At 39.2% G+C, this 19,827-nt stretch overlaps 1 protein-coding gene across 1 annotated transcript; it reads right to left on the bottom strand.

Moving 5' to 3' along the window:
- Positions 1-1,183: 1,183 nt before the first annotated feature.
- wnt7aa (wingless-type MMTV integration site family, member 7Aa) lies at positions 1,184-19,473 on the bottom strand. The gene is made up of 4 exons (XM_066670556.1): positions 19,325-19,473; positions 18,494-18,720; positions 10,314-10,585; positions 1,184-3,548 (listed from the first exon to the last, which is right to left on the bottom strand). The coding sequence occupies exons 1-4, from the start codon at positions 19,393-19,395 to the stop codon at positions 3,069-3,071; spliced, it is 1,050 nt and encodes a 349-aa protein (XP_066526653.1). The 5' UTR covers positions 19,396-19,473; the 3' UTR covers positions 1,184-3,068.
- Positions 19,474-19,827: the final 354 nt, after the last annotated feature.

Raw genomic sequence — 19,827 nt, 5'->3', positions numbered from 1 at the left:
CCCATTTGCAAAAGCAGCATTTTTGTGCCAATTATTCAAGGGTAAGGCTAAGATCTTTTCTAACCCATAGTTTGAAATTCCTCTTGACATCATCCTTCACAAGTGAAAAGCTTTCTCTTTTTTGTTTCGCCCTCCTGCTTGCCTTTGGATGGGGGAGGGCTGTGTTGGAGGACAAAATAAATAGCATCCAGAAGTTAGCCTGATTTTGCATAGTTAACATTTCACTAACGGGCAGCAGTGCTTCTCAGGGAGACTGGGCAGCATTTTTGGGGACTACAGCCTGGTTGTTGTGGCGACGGCTCTGAGGAGTGAATGAAGCAGATGTCAGAGTAATCCATCACCCCTCTAACCCCTCTCCCCAAAACCCTCCCCACCCAAAGCGAGGGCACCCTCCATACCACTGTTCATCAATTAAAGCCTCTGCACCAGCCCTACCATTAACACGCCAGCACTTTCCTCAGTTCTTTCCCTGCCCCGCAATCATCTGCACAGTAAAAACTGTCAGTAGTCTGTAGCCAACCATAACTTAACAGCAACAAATGTTTTGTGGCCGATGAGTTGTTACCACCTCACTAATTTGAAGGATTGTCATGGCAGTGATGACTCTTTTACGAACATATGTTATTGGCTTGGTAGTGCTGGTTACGATGCATGCCTGTGGAACTAAGAGCTTGTTAGTGTCACATGCAGAAGTCTGGACACACAAATCAAATGATATAGTTGATTGAAGTTTAAAAGTTAAGATTTGTTAACATTTTCCTTACAGGGAACAAGTTTAATTATTGCACAATTAGCTGCATTAAAGCTAACGGGAAAAACATAAAATATAAAATGTTGTTGACCCTCCACAAAATGTGAAAAATTTCAAATTAACTGTCTCAAAATGTGTCTGTATAAAATTTTTGTAATTCTTCTCACATTCCTGATCTGGGACGTCCAAAGTTCTTGTGCAATTCTTATGGTACTGAAATTTTTAATGCAAATTTAACTCATTCAAATTTGTTTTGCTTTATGGGCCCCCTACCCCGTCCCCACACACAGACACACATACACTACATTAAAAAAAAAAAAAAAAACAACAATAAAATAAAAACACATACACAGGCTCTGCAAACTGCTGAGGCAACTTTTATTAACACTGTTCAAAACACAACGCACAACTTTGTTAACTCAGTTATGACAATATAAGCATGCAGAACGACCAATTTGGCAAAACATCACTTGTTTGTTATTAAAAATAGGACTAAAGCCAAGAAATTCAGTGAAGAGCCACCTTAAGTTGTTCTTTGGTTAAACATCATTCACTAGTTGTCATATTTGATTTCTAAGTACCAGTGTTTGTCCCATGTTTAGTTTCCCTTATTGGTCCTACAAACAGGACCACTGTCAACAAACTGCAGTTGCTAATCAACTAGAGTAAAATGGGTAACGTACATGAGAATGTTCCCATTAATACAGATTATTACTAATTTGTTGTTCATTTCAGACTGAGCCTTGATCAATTGTGATCAAGCTGGTACCGTAACAGTATCAACCCCATGCCGCTTCTAGCTTAGATTATTCATTTCTGTCTATCTATAGAAGTATAATGAAATCGAGGAGCAGGATTTTTTACAGCACAAATAAATAAAACACTCATATAAAAATAATCTCTCGCAAAATATATTCTGTTAACTGTGTCAGCGCAGGGACAACTCGTTCAGGACACCACATTTGCCCACAGTGTTCAAAAGCACTAGTTTTATCAAAAGGCATTATACAGTTTCCAAGTCGTAGCCTAGAATTTACCAGACGACTAGCAGCAAAAAGAGAAAGTTATAATATTTATATAGCAATAACAGTATCAGTGACCTCAGCATTTAGTATCAGTAGCATGTGGAGGCATCTCCTGATTGCAGGCTATCTCATTCCAAAATGAATTCATCGTTGCTTTGGCTTTTCTGGCAACTGGACAGATGTAGAAGCAGAAGGTTATATGTCAATTAAGGTTACTTACCGGTTGTTCATCAAATTAATTCCACTCAGAATTATTTTCAGTGAACAACTTCGATCCAAACATAACTGATCTATTATTATGAAGAAAAATCTTTTATTGCACATTTGCTGTGCGTGTTGTTCATGTTTGGTAATTTAGCCTGAAAGCCATTCATTTATTTTACAAGGAGATAGCCTTCAACAGGGATACAAATTTCCAGTGTATATTTTTTTATAAATATATTTGTATGGTGTTGGGAGCTGAGGTGGGCGACTAATCTCAGAGGTTTTGGGGAATAACTGAATTTTGTGGTGGTGCAAACACTTAAAACAACACCATTAGCACAGGTAACTGCACCGATAGCATGATGCAAATGTGTTAAAATGCCACACACTGTAAAAAAACACACTCAACACATTCATCTAAAAGCACATGGGTGTGGGATCAAGTGTGAGAGCTGGTTACGTTTTGGCTTCTACAACATTTACAAAATATTCAATGGTGAAAATGGATGTTTTACTCAAACAACGAAGGAAAAATCAGTAGTCTTATTATTAAATAAATTAATATTAGCCTTTGTTTTTCTAAATCAAACATTAAATATCACCATCAAAGTCCTTTATGCTTTCTCAAGTCCATTAGAACAGAGACCGTCCAAAACATCCAGTTTTGAATTACGTACGACAGTGTTGTCCGTTTATGATGCAACTCATAGAGAAGGCTTTCCTGACAACCTGTACAACAAAACAGGCCAAGGTCACCACCCACAACTTTTTCATGATCCACAGAATGCCTTTCGTGGGCTTTCTCACTCCTTCTTGGTTCTTTGGTACCAAGACCTAAGCTCACCATCAAGATCCGAAGCAAAGCTGGATACGTAACTCACCCTTCTTTTGGCCATCCTCCAGGCAATATAAAATGATCCTGGCCAACGATGGAGAGCCAAGATTTTCACCTTGTGCAAATGGTTCTCCTTTTTAAAAGCCCCGGATCTACACCGTCCAATGCCCCGATGGTTGATTTAATGACACCTTCTCAGACCCTCTTGACCCAACACTTGCATGATACATATTCATGAGTGACACTTATATTCTCATTTGCATGTGTACACCTCTGTCCTCTCGCTGCAGGTGTTGCATTTGACATAGCAGCACCACAGGAACTTGCAGTTACACTGCCAAACCCGAGAGTATTGGTGCGTGTTGTAGCCCCGACCGCAGCACATCAAATCGCAGCTGTTGGCTTGATGAGCTGTCTTGTTGCAGATTCTTCCCTGTGTTCCCATGCTGCCTGTTATAGGGTCCGCCTCGCAATAGTTAGGTGACTTCTCAATGTATACCAAATCTGTGTCCATGGGCTTGCGGTAGGAATAGGTATTTTTGATTTTCAGGAAGGTGGGACGTTTGTTCCGGCTTGCTCGCACAGGTTCTACATGCACTGCCTGGAAATACTTGTCCTTGAGGATGTAGCCAAGCTGCCTGAACTTTGGCAGAGTTGTCCAGCAAGTCTTGGTGGTGCAGGAGCCAGAGACACCATGACACTTGCACTCCAAACGCATGTTTTTCTCTAGGACCTGGGGAGAAGAAAAACAAGAGATGCATTCAGCCACCAAGCAGGAATTCTCAGAAGCTGGCCTGTTTCAGATTGTAATAGGTAATCTGGGGATTGATACTGATTGACTAATTTATTAATTATATATTTTTTCCCACTGTGCTGAGATATGTAATTATACTTGTGTGATATTTTACGCATACACATTTATCAGAAAAACAAAAAACAAAAAAGCATCAAATCAAAATATGTTAAGAGCTACATAAGATGTTAATTACTACTGTACATGTGACTGTGCTATAATCTTTGTGTGCAGCAAGTGTTACAAGTTACTTCACCATTTGGAGATTAAACTTTCCACAAGAAGAAGAAAACCAATGACGAACAGACTATACCAAATTATAACAGATTATACCAAAAACATTAACCAATCATTAACACCCTTTCAACCACTGAGTTCTGCTACAGTTGAAATCTATTTTGGGCTTTGGTTTGAATTGTTTAAACCCTTGAGAACCGCTGTATAAACACAGAGGACACATTTATTGCTCATAAGTTGCTCTGTAATGGCTCAGATGACAAAAAAGCAGATTCTCCTAAAATTCTTCAGGAGATAAAGAATGAGACGAAAATGAGGTATGAGACATTAGAGAGATAAAGGATAGATAAAAAGAGAGTAGAGTTTTGTTCATCTAGCAATTCTGAGCATAGTTTGTGACTTTACTGAGATCTCCACTAAAACTCAGGAGGACGCATAAGAGATGACTGAGGTCGTTATATCAGGAGACACATTTGAGCAACAGGAGACATTTGTCTGTCTGTTAAACGTGCACATGACAATAAAACTCTTGACACTGTACTTGATTCTTGAATATAAAATATAGCAAAAATGTTGATATATAATTATTTGAAACACAAAAAATATATATTACAGTAATTCTCAGAAACTTTTGCTCATTGATTTCATAGAGGCTTTTTTGTACCTTCTTATCCTCACACCTGAGGGATTTTACTGTCCCTAGTTTTCATTCAGAGGTATATAATTTTAGTCGAAGATAATTACGAGAGTAAGTGCTTTGATGATTCATAGGTTGATCCAGTTAGTCTATCTGGTGACAGCTTGATGCCTGGAATGATTCAATACAAACATCATTTCCAAGCTGAGGAAGAAATCTATAGGCAAAAGTACATCTCTGAGGTTTTATGAGAAGTTATAAAAGCTTGTCAGCCTTTGAGTAAAATGATATGCTTAAATTAGACACCGGAGCTCTCTGACAGCATAGAAAAAAAGAAGATTGGTGGAATCGCATATTTTTCCCCCCAGTGGCGTTTATGCCTACAGTTGTGGGTTTTGAAGCATATTTGTGGAATAGTTAAACAGGTTGAGACAAAGGTTTTTTAAAACATTCCTATTGAAGAATGTAAGGATTGTTAAACTGGCTGTGCCAGAGCCTGATCCTCCTCATGCCTGCCTGCCGAGCAGCGCTGGAAAACAGCCCACCTGTCGACAGCTTCCCCGACCACTTTTAGGAAGCCTTTTCATTTGTGTACAAAACATCCGACACAAATTGTTTCAGCGAGCTGAGTTATGAGAGGCTGTCCGTAGGAGTCTCTTTCACTTGTACAAGCAGCAAGGTGGAATCAGGGACAGCTATGATATAAACAAACAGCTCCTGAACTGTGATCGCTGACTTCTACAATAGTCAGTCTGTGTGTAGTGTACACACATAAAGCTCCAGAGTCAGGTTTCAGGAGCCTGTAAGCTTTCCCTTCTCACAAGCCTGCCAGGTGGAGACCAAGGGTTTAGCCCAAACAGGTGATACATCGCTTGTTAATTTTTTATTGCAATATTATACACAAATTAATCATAAACCAAGAAAATATAAATCAATCAAGTGAGAAAAAAAAATCTCTGCTTGTTTTGCACCAATCAGACTTTTGAACTCGATGTCGGTTTGCAATTTTGCTCCCAGCTCTTTCGTTTGCGCTACCTGACTTTTTGTTCACAATTCTAAGAAATGTCTTGTGTGGGTTTTTCAGGGGCACGTCTCCACTGGCTTATGAGTTTCTGATGAACAGCTCAGTGCCCCAGATAAATTACACAGGTCTGCCACACTGAACAGCATTTGGGGCACTGAACTGTCACTCAAAAACATATCAACTAGTGGGGATGCACCCCTGAAAAGTCATCTGAGTCAAACCTGGAAGCAAAAAACTCAGGCATTACAAGTGAGAGAGCTGGCAGAGTAAGCACAAAGCCAACACTGTGTTCAAAATGACTGGGAAACGAGCAGAGAGAACTGTACACTGAAATAATTATACTTTGAATTTACTTTCATTTTTATGTCAAAGGTTTGCACAAGATGAAATCTTCTACATCCAGAGATGCAATTTTAGTAACTCATTCTCACATTTCATACCTGGATGTATATGATATAATATCATGCAACTCTTTAAGATAAAAATATAAAATAAATACAAAGTGTCATTTTTTTCATGTTTTAAATTAATTTATTTTAAATCAGGGCGGCACGGTGGCGCAGCTGTTACTGTCACACAGCTCCAGGGACCAGGAGTTTGTGGGTTCGATTCCCGCTCCAGTTGACTGCCTGTGAGGAGTTTGGTGTGTTCTTCCCGTGTCCGCGTGGGTTTCCTCCTGGTGCTCCGGTTTCCTCCCACAGTCCAAAAACACACGTTGGTAGGTGGACTGGCGACTCAAAAGTGTCTGTAGGTATGAGTGTCTGAGTGAATGTGCGAGTGAATGTGTGTGTTGCCCTGTGAAGGACTGGCGCCCCCTCCAGGGTGTATTCCCGCCTTGTGCCCAATGATTCCAGGTAGGCTCTGGACCCACCGCGACCCTGAACTGGATAAGGATTACAGATAATGAATAAATGAATGTCAGCCATTAAGACTCAATGTGCAGTCTTAATGCTGTTTGAATGGTAAACATGTGTTCAGGACTCTTTTTCACAAATTTATTTTTGTTTTTTACAGTCTAAATGTGGCCTTACACTAAATGAATTTCACTGCCACATTTTCAGTGACAGAATAAAATCATAAATGTTTTGCTGGAGATGTGGCGTGCTACTGATCTCCTAATCCTCAGAGCTCATTATCTCCATTTTGTTTGGTGCAAAATGGTGAGGATAGCTGTCTTCATTTTCTGATAAAATTAATCATGTTTAATATAATAATTTATTAGCCTTGGTGCATGAAAATAATGACCATGAAATATAAAATCAAAGAAAAATCTCCAACAGGTATTTTTCAGTATTTTTTTTCTCTATGATTACAGCCTAGTTAAAGAAAACACAAGGAAAAGGAAAGATTACAACAATAATAATGAAAGAGGGGCTGCTTAGATATGGAAGAATCTGTTAATGATTGGCATCAGTGAGTAGCTTGTTCAAGGCAGCGTAAGCTTTGGTGCGGTTAGTAAATTCTCCCTCTCTCTTTCTCCACTATGTAATGATGTTGCTTTCCCCTCTGTGGGTGGGAGAAGCCTCACCTAGTGTTTTAATTATTATTCAACCTTGCTCTCTGCCTCTCAGACTTGGTGGAGTCTCCTTGGCAATTGTCTGTTCTCTCTGGGATGCATATCTGGCTTAGTGTGGTCATGGTGCTGATTCCTGATAAACAGCATGTTCAAAAACCACATACTGAAGTCAAATCCATGTGTCTGAGACAATCCTTATGACAACCCACATGAGACTACAATAAGGAGATACCACCATGTTGATGAAAAACCGTGCTTAAATCATATTCATCTGTCACATTCATTTTTGGATTAACTGCCATTTGACTCTTAAAACAAAGATACCTCTGTCAAAGTGAGAATGGTAGAAGATCTCTGACTTAGACCTTAACATTGCTGGCAATCCCAACCTTGCAGTGTGATTGGCTGAGTGGCATTTAGTGAGTATCCAACAACATTTTTGAAATCTCATTGGCATGGTTGTTTAATATCACTTGAATCATTGACCACGTGAATTTACACTTGATATTCACAAGTTTTTCCATTCCTTCACTGTCTGTAACTGCATATCCAATTCATGGTTATGGTGGGTCTGGAGCGTACCCAGAATTACTGTGCGCAAGGCAGGAGGGGGCGCAGGGCAAAACACACTTACACATTCACTCACACACTCACACCTATGGACACTTTTGAGTCAACAATCCACCTACCATTGTGTGTTTTTGTACTGTGAGAGGAAACCAGAGCACCTGGAGGAAACCCAAGCAGACACAGGGAAAACACACCAAACTCCTCACAGACAGTCACCCGGAGCAGGGCTCAAACCCGCAACCTCCAGGTCCCTGGAGCTGTGTGACATTGACACTACCTGCTGCACCACTGTGCCACCCATGTTTTTCCATTTGAGACATTAATATCCTACAGCTATGTGCTGCATATATGCAAATCAGCTCATATATACCAAGCAGTTATCAGCGTTGCAACTTTTTTGACCGTTTTTAATTATATATATATATATATATATATATATATATATATATATATATATATAGGATGAAAGGCTCTCAGACCACATGTCAGAATGTTTTGAGCACCTGCACCTGCATTTTCATGTTTCTTTATATTTCCCTGTCCAAAAATTACACTCATAATTAAGATGCATGCATTAATATGACCAGATGTAAATAAGGATTTTGGGGGGATTTCATAGAGATATATTTGTGGAATGAAAGTAAACTTTCTTTTAAAATTAAATTTAGTTTCATCATCGTCTTGACTAATGTCAGTAATAACCCTGTGGTATAATCAAAGCGTTATGCTGAAGATTAACATGAATTTCTGTCTCATGTAAATGCCATTACTTTCAATTTTACCTTACATTAAAAGGCATTACTGCAAAAAAATAAATATATCAGTTTCATAAAGGCCAGAGTCTGTGTTATATGGTTACAGCCCTATTCTGACCTAAATGACTTGATGATCTGTCCAGAGTGCTGAAACAGTCTGTAATCCATCTTAAGTGACAATCCTACAATGATTATATATAGGACATTTTCAAAATGTATGCATGTGTCATTAACATTAATGTATATTCAATTAGAGTCAGCTTAATTTGCTAAGAAGTGCTGCTCTGAATGAACCTAAACACATAACACAGCCCCCAGAGAGTTTTCACAGAATTACCCTAAAGCACCTACTTTTGTAACATGCAGTGACATCTCTCAGCATTAAGAACCTACAAAATACCTCAGGAAACCCCAGAGCAAGAAGCATTAGACATTTTGCTATCTCTTGGAACAGGAGTGAGAAGATTAAGTGATTACTCAGATTGAAGCACATCTGTGCCCTTCCACCTAAAAGCCTTTGCTGTTATTTCATTACAGAGGCCCTTTTAAACAGAAATGTCACTTTATCAGGACTGCCGTGCTGGGAATATCAATCACAACACCAAGGTTGCACATATTGCTACTTCCTACCATTGTTAACCCATCACATTGAGCTCTGGATGACATAGGTTCTGTCAAGTGAGCCTGCTCCAACACAAAGTTAATATAAGATAAGACGAAACAGGATACTGTATCTGTTGATGTAATTAGGAATAGAGGAATTACTGCAATTCCACAACCTGGTGGGGCCCACAGAAGCGTGTGTTAAGAGTCCAAGTTCCTCACTGGGTTAATTCTACATAGTCTAACCTTGACTCTGTCAGATTTTGGCTTGCTCTTTTGTGATCGGAATATACATTTCTGTAAGGTTGCTTAGGGATGAGCTGTTACAAGTTAAACTAAAATAATTAAACCGTAGACTAATTATAGCCTAATTAATAAGCTTCCGGCCTTATAATTCATTATATTATGTTTTGGTTGGAGACGTTCATGGTTTTAATCAATTAACACTTTTATTTATAACATTTTGAGGATGTTTTCTCACCCTCTGCTAGCTCTCCAGTCTGTTTGCAGGTTGGAAACCAGTCTAATGGGTTTACGACGTCCCGGTGTCAGTAAATAGGTAAAAGATCAAACTGTCTCGGTCCGGTATGCTAGTCTTTCTCTCTCTCTCCATCTGCACATGGCAGAGCAAAAGCATTTGTAGTTTTCAGACCATAGAGAGAACTCCAAATGTTGAAAAGCATGAATCAAGATGAGGATATTGTGTTATTCCTGCCTCATAGGTGGGTAATATTGGCTTATTTTTGCTGTTTTTGATAATGTGGAATGTCTCCAAACTCAGGAGATGGGTAACTGCATTACTGACAGTGCTACAAATCTAAACATTTTGAGTTACATGTGAGTTTCTGTGCTAGTTCAAACAATTAAATAAAAACTTACAGAAATGTTCAACTTCAGCCATGTACAAACAATAAACGTTTTCCCCCTTAAACACACAGTTCCACCTTAAAAGAAGCAGAGCTTCTGAACAAAAACAAACCAGAGAGAACAGCATTTCCCCCAGTCATAGAGGTTCCCTTTAAATGATTTGAATATTAAGAGGTTATTGCCCTACCCTCACTAAATTCAACATGCCATCTAGTAGCCAGCAGGAAGTAAATAGATATTATATATATTTACAAATATTTTAAAGTATGTAGAGCAGCACAGCGGTGAAACATTTAGTCTTGCTGTCACACAACTCCAGGGTTCAGGGATTGGGTGTTCAATCCCACCCTCAGGTCATTCTCTGTGAAGAGCGTGGTGTGTTCTCCCTGTGTCTGTGTGGGTGTCCACTAGTAACAATTCAGTATATCAAGGTAACTCCCTATTAAGTGATTGTGATTTTGAAAACTGTTTTGGAACCTTTGGCTGAAATGCATACCTTTCTTCCCACTTCATTGTTGTGAAGGTTCATCAGAGTCCTGGCGTTCTGCTTGATCTCTCGGGCGTCCACAAACACCTTGGAGAAGCTGAGGCCATAACGAATGTCTGCAGAGCAGCCACCCCACTTCCAGCCCTCGTCCTGGTTATAGAAGCCCTGCTTCTCTTTATCACAACCGCAGCCGCTCAGCATGCCCTGTGTGCAGGCAGCCGTGATGGCATGGGCCACTCCTGCCGAGATGATAGCATAGGTGAAAGCAGCCTCCTTACTCCCTGCAAGCAAGAGAACATTTACATTTACATTCACTCCTGTTGTAAACACTTCAATCCTAATATAAGATGAAACTGTATACACTTTAGATATACAGATTTAAAAAGATTCAGCTTCTTTCCAACAATCATTTTGAAGGCAGAGAATTTGGAAACACTTTAAATCGTCATTTAAAAGGCTACAAGACCCTTACATAAGCCTTTTACGACAACTGACATAGTCTACACAAGCTTATTTCAAATAACAACAATTTCTAGGGTGCATTTAATTAAAGCAGTTTCTATGGCAACTGATGCTTTTTGGAATAAGACTTTTAATATATTGTCACCGTCCCATGACATTTTTACACAATGTGAAGGACAGCAGCTGTATTCAAACGATGTACTAAACTAAAAATTGTCAAAAATTGAGATTCATGTTTTAGATTGGACAGCAAAGATACTTAGGTTTATGTCCATTTTTATGAACCACTAACATGAAAACGTTACCAAAAATACACAAATATGTTATTTATTCTTTTGTGGGAATAGGCTCAGTTAGGAAATAGCAGAGAACAGTAGATGCAGGAGACACAGACAGACATGGTGTCTAGTACAGTTTAATTATACATAGTAATAATAGGGGAATCAAAATATTGCAAAGTGCCTTGACTATTCTATAAAGCAATAAGAAATCAGATAAGAGTAACAGTTAAAGGATAATTGAGAAGCATCTTGAAGGTTGCACAAAATGATTCACGTTGATTGGTAAGATCTAATCTTTTCATGAGGTAATCATTAATATAAAGTGTCAATCCTACAAACTAGTAATTTATGTCAAATTGTCCCAGTGATACATTAATGTGGCTTTCAGCTTCAGGTTGATAATATCTTCTCATGCCAAGAGACAGAAGTATGACTGTAAATAACTGCCTGAGGGTTTTGCCAAAATGGCCAGACTTCACCATTAGAACTTCATACCCCTCTTCATCATATAGCTGAAATATGAAGTGTGAATGACTGAATCTACTCTTGATGAACAAGAATAGGACTCAGAGTTCAGAGCAGGGAACATCATAAGCCATTTGATGTAATAGATGACAACAACAATATCAATGTTTTGCTTTTCCAACACACATATTCTTGACTTTATCGCTGTCAATGCCTTTATTTTTTATCATGACTTTATACATATAAAAAACATGCTAAACAATCACTGGATTCATTGTCCATTTTATCAGCTCCACTGACCATACAGGAGCACTTTGTAGTTCTACAATTACAGACTGTAGTCCACCCGCTTCACCCTTCTCTTCAATTGTCAGCACCCCCACAGAGCAAGTCTCATTTGGGTGGCAGGTCATTCTCAGCGCTGCAGTGACACTGACGTGGTAGTGTGTTAGTATATCTTGCTGGGGGTTTTAAACACTGTGTCCACTCATTGTGCACTCTGTTAGACACTCCTACCTCGTTGGTCCACCTTGAAGATGTAAAGTCAGAGACAGTAACTCGTCTGTTGCTGCATAGTTTGTGTAGGTCATCCTCTAGTCCTTAATCAGTGGACACAGGACGCTGTTGGCTGGATGTTTTTGGTTGGAGGACAGTGACACTGAGGGCTTTAAAAACTCCAGCAGCCCTGCTGTGTCGGATCCACTCATAAAAGACAACACCATCAGTGTCATTGCTGATAATGATCCACCACCCAAACCATGCCTGCTCTGTGGTGGTTCAGTGGGAGTCCTAACTATTGAAGAGCAGGGTGAAACAGGCATAATACAGTCTGTAATTGTAGAATTACAAAGTGTTCCCACATGGTCAATGGAGCTGATAAAATAGACAATAAGAGTAGATAGAAAGTAGGTAGAAGACTTTGGATTGAGAGTATCTGCAATCAGGGTCCACAGTTCTTAGGCCATATCAAGCCCACGTACATACCTGACATAGCTTGACACTCAACAGTAATAACAAAAACGCATGAGCTGTGCCAAGAGGTGTCCATTTATCATGCTGAATGGTGCAACCTCTGTTAAAAGGGGTGGGATGCTGTGCACATGCAGCAGACTCGCTGAAAATAGTCTAATATAGAGAAGACAGAAGTAGAGATAATACCGTAAACACACGCTAACAATGGCAATGATAACGAATGGCAGTGACACCGACAATCCTTTTTCTTTATTCGACACGGAATAATTGTCCTTCGGTTGTCAAGGGGCAGGAAACATTAAGACAAATAACTGTCTGATTGCTCTCAGATGACCACTCCAGCAAAGGAAGGAATGGAATGGCGCATGTCTTCGACACATACAATGCAAGAGGGGTTTATTTAACAGACAATAGCGTCGTAGAGATAGGGGCACGCGGTATGTTTAGTTCTGGCCACTGTCCCAGCTTCCGTCAGAACAAGGGATCCACCCGAGCGGAGGTGAGTCCCCCAGGCATGCAGAACGGCCCCTGGCCAGAACGACTCAAGATAATTGATTGCCACTGTTAAGTAGGGCACTTCCAGGTTAAGAGCATGATTCACTCAGGTAGATGCAGATGGGACAGGACAGAAACAGTAGCGAAAGCTTGAGCTCGCAGAAGAAACATTTCAAAACACTTACCCTACAAAGATGTGCCAATGCACTGTGATTAGCTGTTTTCATTGGCCTGTAAATGCTCTTCACTTAAATTGTTAAGCAGGGCACTTCCAGGTTAAGAGCATGACTCAGTCAGGTAGATACAGATGGGACAGATACAAAAAAGAAGGGCAAAGCTTACGGCCTTTGACGAGGCACCATTCACAACATAATTAATCACGAGACCATACACTATAATTAAGTTGCTTTCACTAGGCTATGTAGATGGTTTTGGCGAAAGGAATACCCTAACCATTGCTTAGTTGCAAACATTGCTTGTGGTAGAATAACATTTTTTAGGGTGGGATTTAATGGGTTAACGGCTATGTAAACCACTTGTTATGATGCATCCTAAAAGATTAAACTACATTTTAAGAAGTACCAAGCAGTTTTATTCTACTGGCAAACTCTTGGTAATGAGCATGGTGAACTTTGATGAACTCTTGTGCAGATAATTGTGGCTTTAAAAAAAGGCTCATTTGTGACCTATGAGCTAACCTCTACTCATCAAGGTGAACATCAGGGTGGTCTCTTGTTCATCAGCATCATCACCATGTAAGGCAACATAAGGAATGAATCACTTGAGGTGGTGAGATATGAATAACATCATGGCTGTGATTTGGTAACATTATTATTATATTCTTGATGTTAATCACAATAAAATTAAACCCTGAGTGTTCTACTGCTGTATTTACCATGTTTAACAAAGTGAAAAGCAAACAATAGACCAAAAAAAGAATATAATTGTTTAAATTCTTCATAAAAAACTCTTAATACTATTTTCATACTTGTGCTGTGTAAGAAAAGCAGTTTCAGCCTGAACAGAGAGACCAGGTTTAAACACAAGTGTAAACAAGTGGATTCATTCTTGAGAAACTACTTAACAAAGAAAAAGTCATGTTTTTAAGATCTATTGATCAGTTTCGCGGTACATGAGCCGTCAAGGAAGTGTACAGCTCATAGTCTGGATTAATGAATCATCACTTATTGATTTTCTTGGGAATCATTTACACACCTCAAACTAAGGAAAAATCTAAGCTTTAAGGAAACTGTCTGTTTTTACATTACATTTCTCTGCACCAAAGCCACACTGTCCACACAGTACCAAAGGCAAGGACTTGAGAGACACAGTGATCTAAAGGGTCATTTTCACAATGGTTGGATGGTAGAGCGACCTCAGAACATTGAAAAGCATGATCAATAGATGAGGATGTTGCTCTGTTTCTGCTCAATAGGTTGGTAAAATTGACTTATTTTTGCTATTACATATTACTTAAGGGGGAACTGACTCCAAATTCGGGAGATTCGCTAAGAAAGCTTGTATGAAAGAAAACACAGACTGAAATTGCTACAAAACTAAACATTGAATTACAAATGAGTTTTTGTGATAATTCAAACTGTGAATATAAACCTAGAGACAAGTTACACTTCAGCCACATAAAGGCTACAGCCTTCTTCATACTCAAAAAAGCTGTTTTACCTTAAAAGATGCGCGGCTTCTGATTGAACACAAACACGGTGGGCATGCAAGGGGAGTTTTGTTTGTTTTGCTATGAGAAAAGCAGATCTACAGAATCATCTATGCTGCCTTTAATGCTTTAATGCGGAGGCTAAACAGCACCTATTTCTGCTTTAATATACCCATCTTTTTAAATCATAGGATTTCACTACACTGTTTTCATAGACCTATGCTCAGTGATGGTCAACCTAGTCATTCTGTTAACAGCCCTACATTGAGAGTAAAAAAATGTATTAATCAAACACTTATTTCACAGGATTATTTCAAACTGAAGGAAAAAAATCCCTGTCATATCTCAGTTCACATAAAAATGCCCATCATGTGAAATGGCCTCAAAGAAAAGGCCTTGGGTTGAGTGACCACCAACAAAAGCAACCTCAGCTGGTAAATGTCCTTCTTAGCAGATGCAAAAATTGTTTCAATAAATGATCATACAAATTAAAAAATAAATCTACAACCAAGAAATATTTACTGAAACATACCTTTGTTATGTTTCTAGATACAAATCCACACAGTATTCTGTATAATGGTAATCTTATATAGACGTAGAAAGCATAGAAGCACATGACAACACGGAGAAAGTTCCAGTTCCACATGTTGATCTACTTCACTTTGGCCACCATAGATTGCAGTGGGTTAAGCTATTCTAGAGATAGAACTTAATGAGTTAAAGAGACAAAAACTCTAAATGCGTCAACGACAATACTTAATGTAAAATGGGGTTAAGCAATCAACAACTGAAGTATGACTTTACAAAACTTTCTCAGGGCCTCCTCACTAACACATTGGTATGTGTTGACCTGTGCCTGATAAACATCTTGGAACAGCGCCCATGCAATTTAAGTAAGGCCAGTTTGGGGCATCAATTATATGGAGATTTTTATGAGTTGCTTGGGCTTAATTCCAAAACAAGATGCATTTGATGAAAAGGTTAGTGAAGACTGAAGATTTCACGAAAAGGAAAAAGTTATATAGATAAAGTTATATAGATAAGTAGCTCTGAATGATTCTGAGAGAGAAACGTCCCTCACCAAAAACTGTAAATGCAAGAGGTTAATTTATAAACCTCACACAATGTGCTTGCCTGGACTTGAGACAATGCTGGTGGAGGAAAACTATTTTTTGAGCATGCCGGAGGGTGAGAATGTGATAGAAAAAAGTCAGGGGGAGGAAAGGGAGATGATTCTACTTAAAAAATAATAATAATATAAATAAAACAATGTTTTATGCATTTTTTACCAGTGTGCTGTATAAATGAATGTATATTTTGTTATCTATGACAAACAGTATTTCCGCCCTGTGAAGGACTGGCGCCCCCTCCATGGTGTATTCCCCGCCTTGCGCCCAATGATTCCAGGTAGGCTCTGGACCCACCGCGACCCTGAAGTGGATAAGCGGTTACAGATAATGAATGAATGAATGATTGAATGAAAACAGTATTTCCCACTATCTAATCAAAGTGCTAAAAACCAGGGTTTTTGAAGTTACAAAGGGCCAAAGACAGTTTATAAGAAAATAAATTATAATCCAATATATGGTACGCAATAAGACTTTGGATCATTTCTACTAGCCCTTTTACCAAATAATGTCCACACAATGGGAAGTTCAGTTGGCTGTTTCAAATTAAACAACAAAAGCCAGGTACAACGTTTCTGACATGACAGCGACGTAAAGCTACAACATGCTTCTGAAAGAGGAGGAATCTTCAGTGATGATGCCAAACCCAGAGCGTATGGTACCAGGCCCTAAGCCTGAGCGAGCATTACTTCACCTCCTTCTGAACTGCACTGTGAGGATTAGCCACTGCTTTTCATCTCACTGAGCTTCGCTAGGCTACTGTGTGCACGGCTGCATGTCTGGCCACTGAAACCAATCCTGTTAGAACGCTTGCCCGCTCTCTTTTATCCTGACCATTCGAGCCACAGACAGCGAAGTTTGAGCAAACACTAGTTGAGTGGGCTGGACCACAATGGGTGCTAAAGCGATGGACACAATGGTCTGTCACACTGTGTCACTGCTAGCTACATGGTGCTAAGATGAAGAGGGGCTACAATGGGAGACCAAAAGCTGCTCTAACGATATAATCAACGCCCAATAAAAACTCCTAAAATTATTAACCACATAAATGCCAAACTCTCTAAAACTCTTAATGGCATAGTATTTACTATACTGCCTGCATGATATATGCTAGATATACATTTTATGATAATGTCACTATGCTGTTGTTGAAGAAAGTGCATTGGTCAGTAAATTTTCTGGAATAATTCAAGACTTGAATTAAGTATTTTAAGTATTTTTGTGAATTAAATAATTGCTTTCATTATTTTTTACCATGGTTGTGTATGAATATATTGTTTCATCAATACACACATAACAACACATATAGGTATCCTTATTGGTATATCACAGCCTTCTAGGATATAACTGCAATGCCAGTATTGTGATAATAATGAATTAACTGCATAAAAATAAATCATATCTCAATATAAAGCCTAGGGTTGAAAGGGTTTAAAAATGCAGCTCAAGCAGAGGAAAGAAAAAGAGGGAAATTCTTGGGCAATGCAAGTGCTTGCAGCAAAACCTTTGCTTTTTTTCTCCTCTTTTCTTTTTCATGAGGCACTTGTCTTTGATGCAGCGAGGGATAAAATACAGCTACACCTTCAGCGATGGATACAAGTCTCTACAGATCTAAGCTTTTCTCCTTTGAGTTTCAGCCGCACAATCGCGACGCTGTCTTAAATACACTCTAACACAAGGTGAGAGAAAACAGGAGAAATGATGTTGAATATGATATGGCTGCTTCAATTTTGGGGGTATCTAAGTCATTTGAGCATCGATATTGCCTGCAGCCATCTTCAAGAGACAAGCAGACCAATAATCTTGCCTGCTCGTTCCCACCAGCTGAAAGGGCTCTGAAACTAAAGCAAAAGTCCTTCACATATCCATTCATCAAAATGTCGGGGGCTCAATAGCTCTAAAGATCCTCTAAATAGGCCCAAGATTGCCTGAGGAAAATAGATAGTGTTACCCTAAGGAAAAGAAAGAGGAGAAAACTTTCTCTTAATTAATTTGGCTTTGTTTATCTAGTGGTGACATTTAGTAAAGTTTTCCCTATATAATACTGTACTATTCTGTCCCCTTCATTCATGCTGTGTGTAACTTATACCCGTGGTAAAGTGAAAAGCCCGGCTGCCAAATCATTGAAATCTACAGATAAGACAGGATGACTAGAAAGAAACTTCTTTTCAGAGACTGAGTAGTTAGAGTGGCCGTAAATTCAGCTGCGTTGATACTCGTTCAGTGAAAGCGAAGGAAGCAGACATGACGTGACATTACAACACAAAGTAAACCTTTGGCAAATAATATCCACAAAGATCCCAAAAGTAACATGACAGACTAACACAATTAAGTCCCTAGATATACTGCATATATACAGGGAGCTTGTTAAGGTATTTCTGGCCCTGATCCTTTTATATTAGGTAAGTATGTAAGATCACTTGTATGTGAATACATTATTCACATAGGTCCCCAAAGCAAAATAGCAGCATTCTGTTCACACGTCACTCATCGCGCCTGTAAACAGCAGCCTCTCCACTTTACTGGTTACAATGGAGTGAGGAATTTGTTTATTTTTTATTTTAGATTTTCTTGCAAATAAATGTATTTATTTCATATAAAAGTGAGGATGAAAATAAGATTTTAAATATCATCCTCCTTATCACAAACTACCATTCAGATACTGTCGGATAACCAGTGATAACTGTAAATAATGATGCTGTTAATACTGTAACATACCCACTTTCAGCTCTTTTCCAAAGACAGTTCTCTCCCCAAGCGCAGAGCAGTTCCAGCGGCCGTTTCGGAACTGAAACTGGCACTCGTTGATTCCCATTTGAGCTCCTTCTCCGATCACTATGATGGCATCAGGTCTGCTCTGACAGATAGTCCTCTGTCTAGGGGCCAGGCCAGGGATTTTGTTGCAGATAATGCTTGCTCCCAGGGCCACCACAGACGAAAACCCCCTACAAAACATCAAGGAATTTTTGAAAAAAATGCTTTTACTTGCTGTTCACAGCCACACACAAGTGCAGTATAACTGTGCACAATTCTGGTGGATGCATGGTGCACTGATGCACAAGTGAAGACTAAACTAAATCAGAGCACACAGACAAGTAGGTTTAGACGTTAAAGTTTGCCTGAGCATTAGAGAGGGTCGTTTATGTTCATTTAGTTTGTTTTAAAAAGGGGCATTTGATGCCTGAGACCAGCAAAGCAAAAAATGTAATATTATAATAAATAAAAAACGAGTTTAAAAATCTGTTATTTTATTATCTATTATTTCTTACAATAAAAAATTATAACACACAACTTATACACAGTTTAGTTTCTCTTGATAAATGTATCTTAGCTCTATCCTAAATTCTATCCAGGTAAACAGGATTTTTCCCCCTCAACTGTTGAACATATTTTTCCCCTTCTGTTTACTCAATGCACTCTTGTTTTCAGCTTTCTGCTCATGTTTTTTAGTTCTTTTATTCATGTAAAGCACATGCATGTGTAGCTGGTGTGTGAGAAACGTGTTCTTAAATCTGTAGCCTATAAAGTTGCCTTGGCATTTGAACTCACCCTATTTTCAGGTAAATAATCCCCAGGCAGAGGAAGATGTGAAAAATCCAACGGCGTGTTTTCCTGTTCATGGTGATGTAGTTTTTCAATAGAAGTGTATTATGAGTCTTGAAAGTCCTCCAGCATGTGGATCAGTTCAACGAAACACACCGAGTCGTTTCCCCCCTTTCCCCCATATCTGATGTGTCAGGGCGTGTTCGGATGGAGCGCTAGTCTTTCTCTAAAGGTGTCCAATTATCCGGAAAAAAGGGGGCTGTAAAAACTGAAAGCCCACCAGTCAGAGAAGCCCCTAAAACTGCCTTTTGCCAACGCCTGAAGAGCAGGTAGCGCTCTGCTTCCGTGTAACAGTACTACCTGACTATGTGTGAGAAGAAATTTCCAGCTAGCATGTCAGGAACTCCTCATTAGAACTGAAAACCTGCGGACAGGCTGAGTTCCTCTTAGTTTAATGCAGTGGAGCTCTAATGCACTGATCTCAGCCCTGTGGAGAGTAGTCCTGGAGA

The sequence above is a fragment of the Hoplias malabaricus genome, chromosome 5, assembly GCF_029633855.1.
Source record: "Hoplias malabaricus isolate fHopMal1 chromosome 5, fHopMal1.hap1, whole genome shotgun sequence".
NCBI lineage: Eukaryota > Metazoa > Chordata > Actinopteri > Characiformes > Erythrinidae > Hoplias > Hoplias malabaricus.
This window is presented reverse-complemented; position numbering and strand designations above follow the sequence as displayed.

Coding starts and splice junctions, on each gene's coding strand:
- wnt7aa (XM_066670556.1), bottom strand. CDS start 19,395: ATGAACAGGAAAACACGCCGTTGGATTTTTCACATCTTCCTCTGCCTG. Junction 18,721..19,324: donor ATTATTTACCTGAAAATAGG/GTGAGTTCAAAT, acceptor GATGTTTTGTAG/GGGGTTTTCGTCTGTGGTGG. Junction 10,586..18,493: donor TGGAAAAGAGCTGAAAGTGG/GTATGTTACAGT, acceptor TCTTGCTTGCAG/GGAGTAAGGAGGCTGCTTTC.